The sequence below is a fragment of the Anolis carolinensis genome, unplaced genomic scaffold (assembly GCF_035594765.1).
Source record: "Anolis carolinensis isolate JA03-04 unplaced genomic scaffold, rAnoCar3.1.pri scaffold_7, whole genome shotgun sequence".
NCBI lineage: Eukaryota > Metazoa > Chordata > Lepidosauria > Squamata > Dactyloidae > Anolis > Anolis carolinensis.
This window is the reverse complement of record NW_026943818.1, coordinates 13,735,170-13,752,313: the sequence shown is the minus strand read 5'-3', so window position 1 is coordinate 13,752,313 and position 17,144 is coordinate 13,735,170. Positions and strand designations below refer to the sequence as shown.

Below are 17,144 nucleotides of genomic sequence, written 5' to 3'. Positions count from 1 at the left end.
GGAAAAATACAGAGGGATCTAACAACATGGCCACCCGCTCTGGATGGGACCCTTTGCTTGAAGACCACAGGAGTCTCTAAGAACAAAGAATAAGAAGGCGTTCTCTCCTTACTTGCCCAGCTGCTTCTGGAGGTCCAGCATGTACTGGTAGCACTGGGCATAGTAGGTCGTCTGCGCTTCTGCAAACTCATGGAGGCAGCGGAGATGGTTGACCTGGAACCAGAGAAGGAGAGGAGGAGATGGGAAACCCATCAGAGAAGAAGGCCAGAGTTGGTGGCCAAGGGCAAGGACAAGAATGGATCTAAGATGAGGCACCCATCACCCAAGATAACAACAATAACAACCCAGCTGAGTGGAAGACAGGGCTTCAGTTACCGTGTTGGGTATGGGATGGGGCTCCTGTTGCCTTGTTGAGCATAGGATACCGTGTTGGGTATGGGATGGGGCTCCTGTTGCCTTGTTGAGTATAGGATACCGTGTTGGGTATGGGATGGGGCTCCTGTTGCCTTGTTGAGTATAGGATACCATGTTGGGTATGGGATGGGGCTCCTCTTGCCTTGTTGATCATAGGATACCGTGTTGGGTATGGGATGGGGCTCCTCTTGCCTTGTTGAGCATAGGATACCGTGTTGGGTATGGGATGGGGCTCTTCTTGCCTTGTTGAGCATAGGATACCGTGTTGGGTATGGGATGGGGCTCCTCTTGCCTTGTTGAGTATAGGATACAGTGTTGGGTATGGGATGGGGCTCCTCTTGCCTTGTTGAGCATAGGATACCGTGTTGGGTATGGGATGGGGCTCCTGTTGCCTTGTTGAGTATAGGATACTGTGTTGGGTATGGGATGGGGCTCCTCTTGCCTTGTTGAGCATAGGATACCGTGTTGGGTATGGGATGGGGCTCCTCTTGCCTTGTTGAGCATAGGATACCGTGTTGGGTATGGGATGGGGCTCCTCTTGCCTTGTTGAGCATAGGATACCGTGTTGGGTATGGGATGGGGCTCCTGTTGCCTTGTTGAGTATAGGATACTGTGTTGGGTATGGGATGGGGCTCCTCTTGCCTTGTTGAGCATAGGATACCGTGTTGGGTATGGGATGGGGCTCCTGTTGCCTTGTTGAGCATAGGATACCGTGTTGGGTATGGGATGGGGCTCCTGTTGCCTTGCTGAATATAGGATGCAAGATAGGGGTCCCATTGCCATGTTGGGAATGGGATGGGTCTCCTGTCACTCACTTGGGTACCAGATGGAGTTCCCATTGCCGTGTTGGGAATGGGATGGGTCTCCTGTCACTCACTTGGGTACCAGATGGAGTTCCCACTGCCATGTTGGGAATGGGATGGGCGCTACTACCATATTGGATATAGGACGGGGCTCCTGTCACCCACAGAGTTCCCACTACCACGTTGGATATGGGATGGGTCTCCTGTCTCCAAGTTGAGCACAAGACACGTCTCTCGTTGCCATGTTGGGTATGGGACAGACCTCCCATTGCCCAGTTGGGTACAAGACAGAGTTCCCACTGCCATGTTGGGAACGGGATGGGTCTCCTGTCTCCGAGTTGGGCACAAGATAGGTCTCCTGTTGCCATGTTGGGTATGGGGTAAGTCCTGCCATGTTGGATATAGGACTGGACTCCCGTCACCCACTTGGGTACAAGACGGAGTTATCTCTACCACGTTGGATAAGGCATGGGCCTCCTGCCTCCGAGTTGGGCACAAGACAGGTCTCCTGTTGCCCAGTTGGGTATGGGACAGACCTCCCATTGCCCGGTTGCGTACAAGACAACGATCCATTGCTATATTGGTGTTAGGTTCTCTTCTTCCAGTGTGCTGTGAGTAAGTCTTCCACCAGGAGAAAGCACCAAGACACACGCTGGGCAGATTCCAACGGGGATGTCATCTTTGACATCTCCGGACACAGAGCAAGCGCTGACAAAGAACAGATGCCAGCCATAAAACCTCAATTACCCTCTGGTATGTGAGAGCCCCTATATAAATGGGCTACAGAGAAGATTCTGGTATTCTGTACAATAAAACCTGTTGGAATCTACCAGCGTGTGTCTTGGTGCTTTCTTCTGGTGGAAGACTTACCCACAGCACAACTGGAAGAAGAGAACCTAACAACCCATAAAACCTCAATGACCCTCTGGTATGTGAGAACCCCTATATAAATGGGCTACAGAGAAGATTCTGGTATTCTGGAATCTACCAAGGTTTGTCTTGGTGCTTTCTTCTGGTGGAAGACTTACCCACAGCACAACTGGAAGAAGAGAACCTAACAACCCATAAAACCTCAATTACCCTCTGGTATGTGAGAGCCCCTATATAAATGGGCTACAGAGAAGATTCTGGTATTCTGGAATCTACCAAGGTTTGTCTTGGTGCTTTCTTCTGGTGGAAGACTTACCCACAGCACAACTGGAAGAAGAGAACCTAACAACCCATAAAACCTCAATGACCCTCTGGTATGTGAGAGCCCCTATATAAATGGGCTACAGAGAAGATTCAGGTATTCTGGAATCTACCAGCGTGTGTCTTGGTGCTTTCTTCTGGTGGAAGACTTACCCACAGCACAACTGGAAGAAGAGAACCTCACAATTTGTACAGAATACCAGAATCTTCTCTGTAGCCCATTTATATAGGGGCTCTCACATACCAGAGGGTAATTGAGGTTTTATGGTTGGCATCTGTTCTTTGTCAGCGTTTGCTCTGCGTCCAAAGATGTCCAAGATGGGAGATCATGACAACTGGACCTCCTAATGCCCATTTGGGTACAAGATGGAGTTCCCACTGCCATGTTGGGTATGGAATGGATACTCCCATGGCACCCGAGACCCTTTCCTTCACCCGCTGCCACTACAAAGCCCTTTTCCGAGGGGGGTCTCACGTGGGTGCTGCTGATCCCTTCGAGGAGGAGGCGGGTCACTTCCGCTTGCCGGTCAAACTCCGTCTGAGCCATCCGGAGCTCATGTTCCGCCTGCGAGGAAACGAAAAAACCATCTTAGTCCTAATGGCCTAAAAGCTTCCGTCAGAGTTAGGTTCGGGATCTAACATCGTTTTTACATTAATTGTATGGAAAAGTAAAACAGAATAAATAAACAATTCAAAACTTTGTGCCGTACACAAACAACCGGAAAGGACACCGGAAGGTATCATTGGAATACATCTTCCAGAACCCCCAGTTCTGGATCAAACCAAATGGGATTTGGGTGGACTATAGTCCAAAATCCATTCTGAGGATTGTGCGAGTTTCTGGTTGTATAGGTTTTAATGGTAAATTGTGTTGTTTTTAATGTTATGAGTGGCTTTGAGTCTCATTTTGTGAGATGAAAGCGGGATATAAATATAATGGTGGTGGTGATGACAATGAGACTAATGGGCAAATCAGGATATAAATATGATCATGATAAATAATAACAATAATAGTTAATGTAATGGTGAGGATAATAATAATAATAATAATAATAATGACGTTCTGGATTATCCAACGCATTTTTGTAGGCAATGTTTTCAATATATCGTGATACTTTGGTGCTAAATTCGTAAATACAGTAATTTCCATGTACAACAATCTATGGTACCTCTTGCAGTTTCCACACTGATTTCTCTCTATTCTAGTTTCAATGTAGTCATGAATAATGAATAATATAATAATAATGATATGATAATATACTACAATACATACACACAGTAGAGTCTCACTTATCCAACATTCTGGATTATCCAACGCATTTTTGTGGTCAATGTTTTCAATGCATTGTGATATTTTGGTTCTAAATTCGTAAATACAGTAATTGCTACATAGCATTAATGTGTAATGAACTATTTTTTCTGTCAAATTTGCTGTATAACATGATGTTTTGGTGCTTAATTTTGGTGCTTAATTTGACGTTTAATAGGCTTTTCCTTAATAATAAGGATAATTAATCCTTATTATCCAAGATATTCGCTTATCCAAGCTTCTGCTGCCCCATTTAGCTTGGATAAGTGAGATTCTACTGTATATAACTGTATTTAATAAACCAAAAGCTATTTACTACCCTTATTTCCATGTACAGCGATCTATGGTACCTCTTGCAGTTCAATGTAGTCATGAATAATGAATAATATAATAATAATGATATAATATACTACAATATATATATGATAATATACTACAATTTAATAAACCAAAAGCTATTTACTACCCTTATTTCCATGTACAGCGATCTATGGTACTTCTTGCAGTTTCCACACTGATTTCTCTCTATTCTCGTTTCAATGTAGTCATGAATAATATAATAGTAATAATAGGATAATATACTACAATAAGAATAGAATGATATTGTATATATATTTAAATGTAATGTGCATAATTCCCATGGAGTAAACAACAAAACCACTGGACCAAATCACACCAAATTTGGCCACAAAAGACATTAGTCATGCAATCAATCTGCATGCGGCAGCGTGTCAGCAAAAATGGCTAGGCGTGTGAGTGCTGACACGCGTGTCATAGGTTGGCCATCACTGTAGTAATAAATATAATGGTGATGGTGATGATGATAATAATAATGAGATAAGAATATAAATATGATGATGGTGATGATGACTGATGGCATCGGCACAAATTCAACCTCTGGAAGGATGCATGAAACCACTTGCTATGAGTCTACTCTGAGAAGTAATGGCTCTTTTTTGGAAGTCCATCTCCCAGAATCCACCCAATGGACATGGCAATGCAATCCCCACCCGGGACTCTTTTCTACGAAATCGTAATAGTTGGCGGTACTTACTTTTTCCACCTCGTCGCTCCACAGCTGCGGGACCCGTAGTGCAAACAGGAAAGGAAGGCAGTCAGCACCGGAAGAGGACGATGGGGACAAGGACATCAAGGGACCACGTCCCACAACGAAAACAGCCACCGAGGGGAGGAAGTGCAGGCAGAGGAGCCACGCCACGGGACACATGGGGTTACATGCGGGAGACGGCCAGAGAGCCAAGCGTGCCCAAAGGTCGGAGGAATGGACCGTCTAGATGGCCTTTGGAGGTCTCTTATGGTCTTATGAGATCATCTAGATGGCCTTTGAGGCTCTCTTTCCTTACCGATGGTCTTAAGAAACCATCTAGATGGTCTTTGAGGGTCTCTTTCCTTATCTATGTTCTTCTTAGAGTTCCTTTCCTTACCTAAGGTCTTATTAAACCATCTAGATGGTCTTTGAGGGTCCGTTTCCTTATCTATGGTCTTCTGAGAGTTCCTTTCCTTACCTATGTTCTTATGAAACCATCTAGATGGTCTTTGAGGGTCCTTTTTCTTATCTATGGTCTTCTGAGAGTTCCTTTCCTTACCTATGGTCTTATGAAACCATCTAGATGGTCTTTGAGGGTCCCTTTCCTTATCTATGGTCTTCTGAGAGTTCCGTTCCTTACCTATGGTCTTATGAGACCATCTAGATGGTCTTTGAGGGTCTCTTTCCTTATCTATGTTCTTCTTAGAGTTCCTTTCCTTACCTATGGTTTTATGAGACCATCTAGATGGTCTTTGAGGGTCCTTTTTCTTATCTATGGTCTTCTGAGAGTTCCTTTCCTTACCTATGGTCTTATGAAACCATCTAGATGGTCTTTGAGGGTCCCTTTCCTTATCTATGGTCTTCTGAGAGTTCCTTTCCTTACCTATGGTCTTATGAAACCATCTAGATGGTCTTTGAGGGTCCGTTTCCTTATCTATGGTCTTCTGAGAGTTCCTTTCCTTACCTATGTTCTTATGAAACCATCTAGATGGTCTTTGAGGGTCCTTTTTCTTATCTATGGTCTTCTGAGAGTTCCTTTCCTTACCTATGTTCTTATGAAACCATCTAGATGGTCTTTGAGGGTCCCTTTCCTTATCTATGGTCTTCTGAGAGTTCCGTTCCTTACCTATGGTCTTATGAAACCATCTAGATGGTCTTTGAGGGTCCCTTTCCTTATCTTTGGTCTTCTGGTGGCCTTATGAGATCATCTAGATGGCCTTTGAGGGTCCCTTTCCTTACTTATGGTTTTATGAGATCATCTAGATAGTCTTTGAAGGTCTCTTTGCTTACCTATGGTTTTAGGAAACCATCCAGATGGTCTTTAAGGGTCTCTTTCCTTATCTATGGTCTTCTGGTGGCCTTATGAGATCATCTAGATCGCCTTTGAGGGTCCCTTTCTTTACCAATGGTCTTATGAACCATCTAGATGGCCTTTGGAGGTCTCTGATGGTCTTATGAGATCGTCTAGATGGCCTTTCAGGGTCCCTTTCCTTACCTATGGTTTTATGAGACCATCTAGATAGTCTTTCAAGGTCTCTTTGCTTACCTATGGTTTTAGAAAACCATCTAGATGGTCTTTGATGGTCCCTTTCCTTATCTATGGTCTTCGGATGGCCTTATGAGATCATCTAGATGGTCTTTGGAGGTCTCTTTGCTTAACTATGGTCTTATGAGATCATCTAGATGGCCTTTGAGGGTCTCTTTCCTTACCTATGGTTTTATGAACCATCTAGATGGCCTTTGAGGGTCTCTTTCCTTATCTATGGTCTTCTGATGGCCTTATGAGATCATCTAGATGGCCTTTGAGGGTCCCTTTCCTTACCGATGGTCTTCTGAGATCGTCTAGATCAGGGGTCCCCAAACTAAGGCCCCCCAAGGTCAATGACCTGGCCTCTGTCCTGAACTTTAGACGCAGGGTTGACCTAAGTCTGAAACGACTTGAAGGCACACAACAACCACAATCCTAATTTTGGACTATTTCATCCTAGTCCAGCCCCCCAACCGTCTGAGGGACTCCACTTAAAAAGTTTGAGGACCCCTGATCTAACCCAAGACTGAAAGGTTATTTTCTCCTCCATCAACCACCATGGAGGACCTTCTCTGGAAAAGAAATGCCCAGCACGGGATGCGAGATTCCACCGAAATGGCTCAGAAGCGAAGCAGGTGACTACTTCTACCGCAAGCAAGACTTGGCTACCTAATATTTCTACAAAGTGGACCCAACACTGATGCCATCTGCTAGGACTCTGTACAACGCAATGGCCGTGTCGTCTGCGTACAACGCAACGGCCATATTGCCATTCCCAGAGAAGCTACGAAATCCCACGATTGTGATTCGGTCGCACAGAAGGGCATCAGTGTTGCTCCACCAGCGACCCAGGAAGCAAAAGAAGGCAAGGGATTTTTTCAACATTTTAACGGATGATGGGACATGTAGTACATCCAGAGGACTATCTGGTTGAGAAGATTAAGCAGCATTCGTCTTCTGGTAGGTGAAGACAACCAAAGATATGGCCATGTTCTGCTACCAGGTAGTCTCCATGGCCTTCATCCCTGAATGGAAAATGGACAAGCTGTGTTCGAACTTCTCCAGCAGGAAAGAAGATATTGTTTGTGAACAAAGACTAGAAGATACATGTTCTAGGCCACCTTCTCCACAGACTCAGATCCAACCCCATATCAGATAGTACAATATCCTATCCTACAGGATAAAGTAACTCTGAAAGCGTTCAGAAAAGAGACAGAGCTTTTCCTCAAAAGCGTTGGTGGACGTCAACATGGTTGCAACCATGCATTACCAAAAACTAGGAGAGGACATGTCAACATGTCTGAGATCTTTTTCATCAAAAGGACGTCACGGCTGAGACCTTGAATCATCAAAAGTTGAAGATGATAAAGAAACTGAATCTGGTGGACGTCAACATGGTTGCAACCATGCATCACCAAAAACTAGGAGAAGACAGCATATGTCAACATGTCTGAAATCTTTTCTATCAAAAGGACATCATGGCTGAGACGTTGAATCATCAAAAGTTGAATATGATAAAGAAACTCTGAATCTGGTGGACGTCAACATGGTTGCAACCATGCATCACCCAAAACTAGGAGATTTTTCCATGAAAGAGGACATCATCATGGCTGAGATATTGCATCATCAATGTTTGGAGATCTGTTTCTCAAAAAGGACATCATGGCCGGGACCTTGGATCATCAAAGCTTGGAGAGCTTTCCATCCAAGATGATATAATGGCTGAGATTTTTAATTATCAATGTTTGTAGAGCTTTCCATCCAAAAGGACATCATGGTTGAGACCTTGCATCATCAACGTTTGGAGAGCTTTCCATCAGAAAGAACATCATGGTTGAGACCTTGCATCATCAAAAGTTGGAGTTCTGTTCCTCAAAAAGGACATCATGGCCAAGATCTTGGATAATCAAAGTCTGGAGATGGAGAGCTTTCCATCAGAAAAAACATCATGGCTGAGACCATGCATCATCGAAGTTTGGAGAGCTTTCCATCAGAAAGAATTATCATGACTCAGACCATGATCATCAAGGTCTGGAGAGCTTTTCCATCAAGGACATGATGGCCAAGACCTTGCATTATCAAAAGTTGGAGATCTGTTCCTCAAAAAGGACATCATGGCCGAGACCTTGGATCATCAAAATTCTGAGATCTTTCCATCAGAAAAAACATTATGGCTGAGACCTTGGATCATCAAAGTTTGGAGAGCTTTCCATCAAGAAGACCTTGAATCATCAGATGTTGGAGAACTGTTCCTCAAAAAGGACATCGTGGCCGAGACCTTGGATCATCAAAATCTGGAGATCTTTCCTTCAGAAAAAAACATTATGGCCGAGACGTTGGATCATCTAAGTTTGGAGAGCTTTCCATCAAGAAGACCTTGCATCATCAGATGTTGGAGATCTGATCCTCAAAAAGGACATCGTGGTCGAGACCTTGGATCATCAAAATCTGGAGATCTTTCCATCAGAAAAAAACATTATGGCCGAGACCTTGGATCATCAAAGTTTGGAGAGCTTTCCATGAAGAAGAACTTGCATCATCAGATGTTGGAGATCTGTTCCTCAAAAAGGACATTGTGGTCGAGACCTTGGATCATCAAAGTCTAGAGAGCTTTTCCATCAAGGACATCATGGCCGAGACCTTGGATCATCAAAGTCTAGAGATCTTTCCATCAGGAAAAACATCATGGCCGAGACCTTGGATCATCAAGGTCTGGAGAGCTTTCCATCAGAAGAAAACATCATGGCTGAGACCTTGAATCATCAAGGTCTGGAGAGCTTTCCATCAGAAGAAAACATCATGGCTGAGACCTTGAATCATCAAGGTCTGGAGAGCTTTCCATCAGAAGAAAACATCATGGCTGAGACCTTGAATCATCAAGGTCTGGAGAGCTTTCCATCAGAAGAAAACATCATGGCTGAGACCTTGAATCATCAAGGTCTAGAGAGCTTTCCATCAGAAGAAAACATCATGGCTGAGACCTTGGATCATCTAAGTTTGGAGAGCTTTCCATGAAGAAGAACTTGCACCATCAGATGTTGGAGATCTGTTCCTCAAAAAGGATCATCAAAGTCTGGAGAGCTTTCCATCCAAAATGTCAACAACATGGAAATGGAGATGACACTACAACCACCTGAATATCCAAAAACACTCTCTTGGTGACAACGGATAGGAGATCTTGACCTCCTGGGTGAGGAACCTAGGACTTGTTTTGGGTTGAGCTTGGCTTAATGTCCAGCGTCCCTGTCCTACCACCACGTTAAAATGTTGAAAACAGGGTGATGTTTGGTTAGAGAGGAGAAGAGGAGGCGAGAGAGGGTACAAAGGAGGGAGGGGGGTGTCTTACCGCAGAGGCGCTGGCAGAGAGAATGTAATTACGTGGTCTAGTCTCGTTAAAGTCGGGCACGGCCTACACAGCAGCGGGGAACACAACGTCACGGACACATCATCCCGGAGAAACTACAACTCCCAGGACCCCGTAGCGCTGAATCGTGGTGGTTTGAGGGCGGTCAAACCGATGCACCGAGAAGTGTGGCCGAGGGACCGGACTTACCGTGACAGTTCAATTCTGGGTTTGCACCACGCAAAATTAATTAATATAAAAAAATTAATATAAAATTCTGTTTTATACTAAAATTAACACCACGTTAATTTTAGTATAAAACAGAATTTTATAGTAATTTTTTGCTCCAAAAGATGCATTAGGGCTTATTTTCAGGGGATGTCTTTTCCCCTCCAAATGGACTAAGGCTCATTTCTGAAGTAGGGCTTATATTTTGAGCATCCTTAAAAGTCATGCTAGGGTTTATTTTTGGCTTAGGTCTAATTTTACCAAATTTACTATTTTCATGAACTCTAACTAGGGCTTATTTTCGGCGTAGGGCTTATTTTCCCAATTAACTTTGCATGAACTCTAGGGCTTATTTTTCCAAATTTAAATTTTTCCAAAATTACTTTTTTCATGAAACTAGGGCTTATTTTAGAAGTCGGGCTTATTCTCGTGGTAGGGCTTATTTTTCCAAATTTACTTTGCATGAACTCTAGGCCTTATTTTTCCAAATTTAATATTTTCCAAAATTACTTTTTTCATGAAACTAGGGCTTATTTTAGAAGTCGGGCTTATTCTCGTGGTAGGGCTTATTTTTCCAAATTTACTTTGCATGAACTCTAGGGCTTATTTTTCCAAATTTAAATTTTTCCAAAATTACTTTTTTCATGAAACTAGGGCTTATTTTAGAAGTCGGGCTTATTTTCGTGGTAGGGCTTATTTTTCCAAATTTACTTTGCATGAACTTTAGGGCTTATTTTTGGAGTAGGGCTTATATTCTGAGTATCCTCAAAAGTCCTGCTAGGGCTTATTTTGGGGGTAGGTCTTATTTTTTCAACCTGACTTATTTCATCACCTCTAACTAGTTCTTATTTTTGAAGTAAGGCTTATTCTCGGGGTAGGCCTTATTTTTCCAAATTGACTTTTTGTGAACTCTAACTAGGGCTTATTTTTGAAGCTGGATTTATATTCCTAGCATTCTCAAAAGTCATGCTAGGGCTTATTTTCTGCTTAGGCCTTATTTTTCCAAATTGACTTTTTGTGAACTCTAACTAGGGCTTATTTTTGAAGCTGGACTTATATTCCTAGCATTCCCAAAAGTCATGCTAGGGCTTATTTTCCGCTTAGGCCATATTTTTCCAAATTTACTTTTTTCATGAACTCTGACTAGGGCATATTTTGAAGTAGGGCTTTTTTTCAGGGTAGGTCTTATTTTTCCAAATTGGATTTTTGTGAACTCTAACCAGGGCTTATTTTTGAAGTAGGGCTTATTTTCAGGGTCAGGCTTATTTTTCCAAATTGACTTTGTGTGAACTCTAACAAGGGCTTATTTTTGAAGTAGGGCTTATTTTTCAAAATTGACTTATTTTGTCAACTCTAACTAGGGCTTATTTTTGAAGTAGGTCTTATTTTCAGGGTAGGTCTTATTTTTCCGAATTGACTTTGTATGAACTCTAACTAGGGCTTATTTTTGAAGCCGGGCTTATATTCTGAGCATCCTCAAAAGTCCTGCTAGGGCTTATTTTCAGGAAAATTTAATTTAATTTAATTGTTCCTTGTACTATAATCCTACTTTTTGAAGGTCTGTTGAAAATATATTTCTGTGGGGAAACTCTGGGCAACTTGGAGGAAAAGAAGAATATCGAAGGCTGTGAAACAATGCCGGGGAGGGCGGTGGAAAATAAAGTTTCTATGTAAGTCCTTTTGACGTCTGGGTTTCAACTTCTCTGTCTCTGCTTCCACAAAGGAACACAATCTTCAGCCGATAACAGGCGCTCGGGTTTCAAAATTAAATTCAGGAAAGGCAACCAAACAAACAAGAAAGCCAGCAACAAACACAACCACATACTCTCAAAGCTCTGCTGTTAGTAAGAGGATAAAGGTTTCGAAAAATGAAACGTCAACAAAAGAGATCCGGTCAGGAGACAGCTAGTTGGGACTGGTTTGAGCCTGGATTTCCCAAATCATTTCAAATACTTCTTTATCCTGTGATTCTCATAAAAAGAACATTTTAACTATAGGTTATTTTTCTGACCTCGGGCTTTTATTTTAATGTTGGCCTGGCGTCTACATTAACCACCAACTACAATAAATCTTAGATTATTATAAATCGAAAGGTTGGCAGTTCGGAGCCCGGGTCGGGGTGAGCACCCGACCTTCAGCCCACCTCATTGCCCACCTAGCCGATCGAAAGCAGCTGTGAGTAGATAAATAGGTACTGCTTAATCGGGGAGGTATTTTAAGGATGATGATAATCACCTTGAGGCTCTACGAGTAGAAAGGTGAGATAATAATAATAATGTTAGCCACCTTGAGACACTACAAGGAGAAAGGTGGAATGTAAATAAAGATATAATATTAATAGTAACATAATAATAATATTGTTAGATGCCTTGAGGTTGAAAGGTGGGATATAAATAATGTTAATAATGATGATGATGATAATGATGATAATCACCTTGAGGCTAAATGAAGAGAAAGGCAAGGCGTAAATAATAATGATAATAATAATAATAATAATACTACATCACAGTCCTAAACACTTGGGAAGTGTTCGACTTGTGATTTTGTGATACGAAATCCAGCATATATATCTCGTTTGCTGTGTCATACTGTGTCATGTCAATAATAACATGACAATAATATTATTGTGGCTAACAATATTATTATTATTACTATTATTATTTTATTCATACAATAATAATAATAATAATAATAATAATAATACATCACACAGTCCTAGACACTTGGGAAGTGTTCGACTTGTGGTTTTGTGATACGAAATCCAGCATATCTATCTTGTTTGCTGTGACATAATAATATAATAATAATAATAATAATAATAATAATACACAGTCCTAGACACTTGGGAAGTGTTCGACTTGTGATTTTGTGATACGAAATCCAGCATATAGATCTCGTTTGCTGTGTCATACTATGTCATGTCAATAATAATTATAATAATAATAATAGGTGGCTAACAATATTATTATTATTACTATTATTATTATTTTATTCATATAATAATAATAATAATAATACATCACACAGTCCTAGACACTTGGGAAGTGTTCGACTTGTGATTTTGTGATACGAAATCCAGCATATCTATCTTGTTTGCTGTGTCATAATAATAATAATAATAGTAATAATAATAATAATAATAATAATACACAGTCCTAGACACTTGGGAAGTGTTCGACTTGTGATTTTGTGATACGAAATCCAGCATATCTATCTTGTTTGCTGTGTCATACAATAAGTAATAATAATAATGACATAGTGATATAATAATAATAATAGTGTTAGCTACCTTGAGGTTGAAAGGTGGGATATAAATAATGTTAATAATGATGATGATGATGATGATAATGATAATCACCTTGAGGCTCTATGAGATATAAATAATAATGATAATAATAATAATGTTAGCCACCTTGAGACTATGAGAAGGGTGGAATGTAAATAAAGATGATGAAGATGGTAATAATAATAATAATAATAATAATAATAATATAATAATAATAATACAGTAGAGTCTCACTTATCCAAGCCTCGCTTATCCAAGCTTCTGGATAATCCAAGCCATTTTTGTAGTCAATGTTTTCAATATATCATGGTATTTTGGTGCTAATTTTGTAAATACAGTAATTACAACATAACATTACTGCGTATTGAACTACTTTTTCTGTCAAATTTGTTGTATAACATGATGTTTTGTTGCTTAATTTGTAAAATCATAACCTTATTTGATGTTGAATAGGCTTTTCCTTAATCCCTCCTTATTATCCAAGATATTCGCTTATCCAAGCTTCTGCCGGCCCGTTTAGCTTGGATAAGTGAGACTCTACTGTAATATAAAATTATGACTTAGGGCTGGAAAATAATATATGCAAAATTCTGCATTATTTCTACCTCCCTCTGTCTTTTGGCTTTCCCAGTTTGTACTGTGTCCCATGTATTTTTTCTAACCCACTGTGTTGCTCCAAAAAGGAAATCCTGCCTGCCTTGGGTTCGAATCCTGCTGCGTATGTACAACTTTTCCGAAGCCACCTCTTGATCCAGGCTCCCAAGAGGCTTGGAAATGCAAACAGGCAGGCTATGGCATCAGCGCCCACAATGCGCTTCTCGTATTTTGTTTTAAAGGCCAGGAAATAAAACGATATAGAAAATAAGCAGCGGAAAGCGGGAGAAGAAGAAGAAGAAGAAGAACGGCACACAACAACAACAACAGAGAGTAAAAAGAGGAAAACGCAGGCAATGATACTCACATCTCCCTCACACTGAGCAAAAAATTAAAAAAAACGGGACGGGAAAAACAATTAAAAAAAAGACAGAACAAAACGAAGAGGTTAGTGGACGGAAACGACGAGGGTGAGAGGAAAAAAGGAAGGAGATTTGGGGAAAAGAGTGCGGATTCAGGAAACGTTTATTCATGGTTTTTCCCCATTAAGGATCCATTGGAGTCGAGGAAGCAAAGCGGGAGGACGGACGACGGACAGGTCAAAGCGGGGCAGGCGGGAGACCGGAGCGAACTCTGCACATGCTCAGGGGTCCCGGGAACAAAGAGAGCCACTTACCGCGGCCTTGGCTTCGGCGGCTTTGGCCTTCTTGAGCCGGGCCTTGCAGGCGTCCAGGTCCAGGCGCCGGTTCTGCAGGATCCGACGCTCCTTCTGCAAAACACATTGGTTCTATCATAACAACATCGGAAACGTTTACTGAACGGCCAAAACTTCAGGAGCGCAGAACTGAACCGGAAACAACACTTTCCAACCAGGTACAGAACATGTTTCACATTTTGTTGCACAGTGTTATTATGGTTAAGTACAAAAATGACACCTTATTACTATTCTTATTATTTTCTGATGCATTTGCATATTATTATTATTATCATTAATATTTTCAGCTACTGCAAAGCAAGAGTGACTGAGCATTTGCACATTATTATTATTTTCAGCTACTGCAAAGCAAGGGTTGCTGAGTGTTTGCACAAATTTATTATTACTATTATTATTATTTTCTGATGCAAAGCAAGAGTGACTGAGCATTTGCATATTCTTATTATCATTAATATTTTCAACTGCAAAGCGAGAGTGACTGAGCATTTGCACATTATTATCATTAATATTTTCAGCTACTGCAAAGCGAGAGTGACTGAGCATTTGCACATTATTATCATTAATATTTTCAGCTACTGCAAAGCGAGAGTGACTGAGCATTTGCACATTATTATCATTAATATTTTCAGCTACTGCAAAGCGAGAGTGACTGAGCATTTGCACATTATTATCATTAATATTTTCAGCTACTGCAAAGCAAGGGTTGCTGAGTGTTCGAACAACTTTATTATTATTATTATTATTATTATTATTATTATTTTCTGATGCAAAGCAAGAGCGACTGAGCATTTGCATATTCTTATTATCATTAATATTTTCAGCTACTGCAAAGCAAGGGTAGCTGAGTGTTTGCACAAATAATAATAATAATAATTATTATTATTATTATTATTTTCTGATGCAAAGCAAGAGTGACTGAGCATTTGCATATTCTTATTATCATTAATATTTTCAGCTACTGCAAAGCAAGGGTAGCTGAGTGTTTGCACAAATAATAATAATAATAATTATTATTATTATTATTTTCTGATGCAAAGCAAGAGTGACTGAGCATTTGCATATTCTTATTATCATTAATATTTTCAGCTACTGCAAAGCAAGGGTAGCTGAGTGTTTGCACAAATAATAATAATTATTATTATTATTATTATTATTTTCTGATGCAAAGCAAGAGTGACTGAGCATTTGCATATTCTTATTATCATTAATATTTTCAGCTACTGCAAAGCAAGGGTAGCCGAGTGTTTGCACAACATCATTACCATTATTATTTTCTGATGCAAAGCAAGGGTAGCTGAATGTTCACACAACTTTATTATTATTATTATTTTCTGATGCAAAGCAAGAGTGACTGAGCATTTGCGTATTATTATTATTAATATTTTCAGCTACTGCAAAGCGAAAGTGACTGAGCATTTGCACACTGTTATCATTAATATTTTCAGCTACTGCAAAGCAAGAGTTGCTGAGTGTTTGCACAACTTTATTATTATTATTATTATTATTATTATTATTATTATTATTATTATTTTCTGATGCAAAGCAAGAGTGACTGAGCAGCAAGAACGAAAGAATAGGAAGTGGAGTCAACGACTGGAGTCTCCATCGTCTAAAATGCTTAAGACCAAAAGGACTGTGGGGTTTGTTTACTTTCATCTTTACAATGGATGGGAGCCAAGTCTAAACAGGTTTTATTGGAAACGCTCTACTCCATAATAATACATTTCCTATACATAATGCATGAGCGTATCCTCCAAATATAACTTAATAGTTAAGGCGCTGTTTTGAGATGGGAATAAGTGCTTGGATGGATCAAATGATGGCAGAGATTACAGGACACGACAGGGAAAGATGAGGATGATGAGGATGATGATGGGTTCCACATACCGAGATGGTCCTCCAGTCGCCCTCCAGGAAGTTGCGCAGCGGGGTCAGGAAGTTGATGGAAGCCGAGTGGATGAAGTCCCGCTCAGCACCACCCAAGCGCCGCTCCGTCTCACCCACTTTGATGAGGGTTTTCCCTGCAGAAGGAAGGAAGGAAGGAAGGAAGGAAGGAAGGAAGGAAGGAAGAATCTATGATTCTATGATTCTAAGGACCACGATGCATGGGCTTTCCGTTAAAGAGGGACTTCCATTCGAACCCTCTCCCCGTCTTCTAGAACGCAACGGGGCACCTACCCGACCCTATGTGACCATCCCAAGAGGCAATAGGACACTCTTCTGACCCCATTTGACCATCATAAGAGGCAACGGGACACCAATCCAACCCTATCTGACCATCCCAAGAGGCAACGGGACACCTATCTGACTCTATTTGACCATCGCAAGAACAACGGGACACTCATCTGACTCTATCTGACCATCCCAAGAGGCAACGGGACATTCATTGGACCCTATTTGACCATCCCAAGAGCAACAGGACACCCATCCAATCCTATCTGACCATCTCAGGAGTCAACAGGACACTCATCCAACCCTATCTGACCATCGCAGGAGTCACCGGGACACTCATCCGACCCATTTGACCATCCCAAGAGGCAAAGGGACACTTATCCAACCCTATCTGACCATCGCTAGAGGCAACGGGACACTCATCTGACCCTATTTGACCATCCCAAGAGGCAACGGGACACTCATCTGACCATCCCAAGAGGCAATGGGACACCCATCCAATCCTATCTGACC

At 41.2% G+C, this 17,144-nt stretch overlaps 3 protein-coding genes across 11 annotated transcripts in view; 1 reads left to right on the top strand and 2 right to left on the bottom strand.

The window, feature by feature from the left end:
• The window catches only part of sh3glb2 (SH3 domain containing GRB2 like, endophilin B2), a 28,041-nt gene that overhangs the window by 3,555 nt on the left and 7,342 nt on the right, over positions 1 to 17,144 (bottom strand). For 2 of the 9 annotated variants that reach the window (XM_062959929.1, XM_062959931.1), the window contains exons 4-10: positions 16,347 to 16,480; positions 14,421 to 14,513; positions 14,112 to 14,123; positions 9,640 to 9,702; positions 4,772 to 4,795; positions 2,884 to 2,973; positions 113 to 213 (exon numbers count right to left, since the gene is read on the bottom strand). In XM_062959929.1, coding sequence (XP_062815999.1) covers positions 113 to 213; positions 2,884 to 2,973; positions 4,772 to 4,795; positions 9,640 to 9,702; positions 14,112 to 14,123; positions 14,421 to 14,513; positions 16,347 to 16,480 — 517 coding nt within the window. Of the gene's footprint in view, positions 1 to 112; positions 214 to 2,883; positions 2,974 to 4,771; positions 4,806 to 9,639; positions 9,703 to 14,111; positions 14,124 to 14,420; positions 14,514 to 16,346; positions 16,481 to 17,144 lie in introns of all 9 variants that reach the window. The other 7 variants (XM_062959930.1, XM_062959933.1, XM_062959937.1 and 4 more) reach the window with 5 other exon arrangements.
• zer1 (zyg-11 related cell cycle regulator) overlaps positions 1 to 17,144 on the bottom strand; it is a 244,875-nt gene that overhangs the window by 225,849 nt on the left and 1,882 nt on the right. The window lies entirely within an intron of this gene.
• The window catches only part of miga2 (mitoguardin 2), a 46,092-nt gene continuing 43,442 nt past the window's right edge, over positions 14,495 to 17,144 (top strand). Inside the window, exon 1 of the mRNA XM_062959912.1 lies at positions 14,495 to 14,617. The gene's annotated coding sequence lies outside the window, so the exon portion shown is untranslated. The remainder of the gene's footprint in view (positions 14,618 to 17,144) is intronic.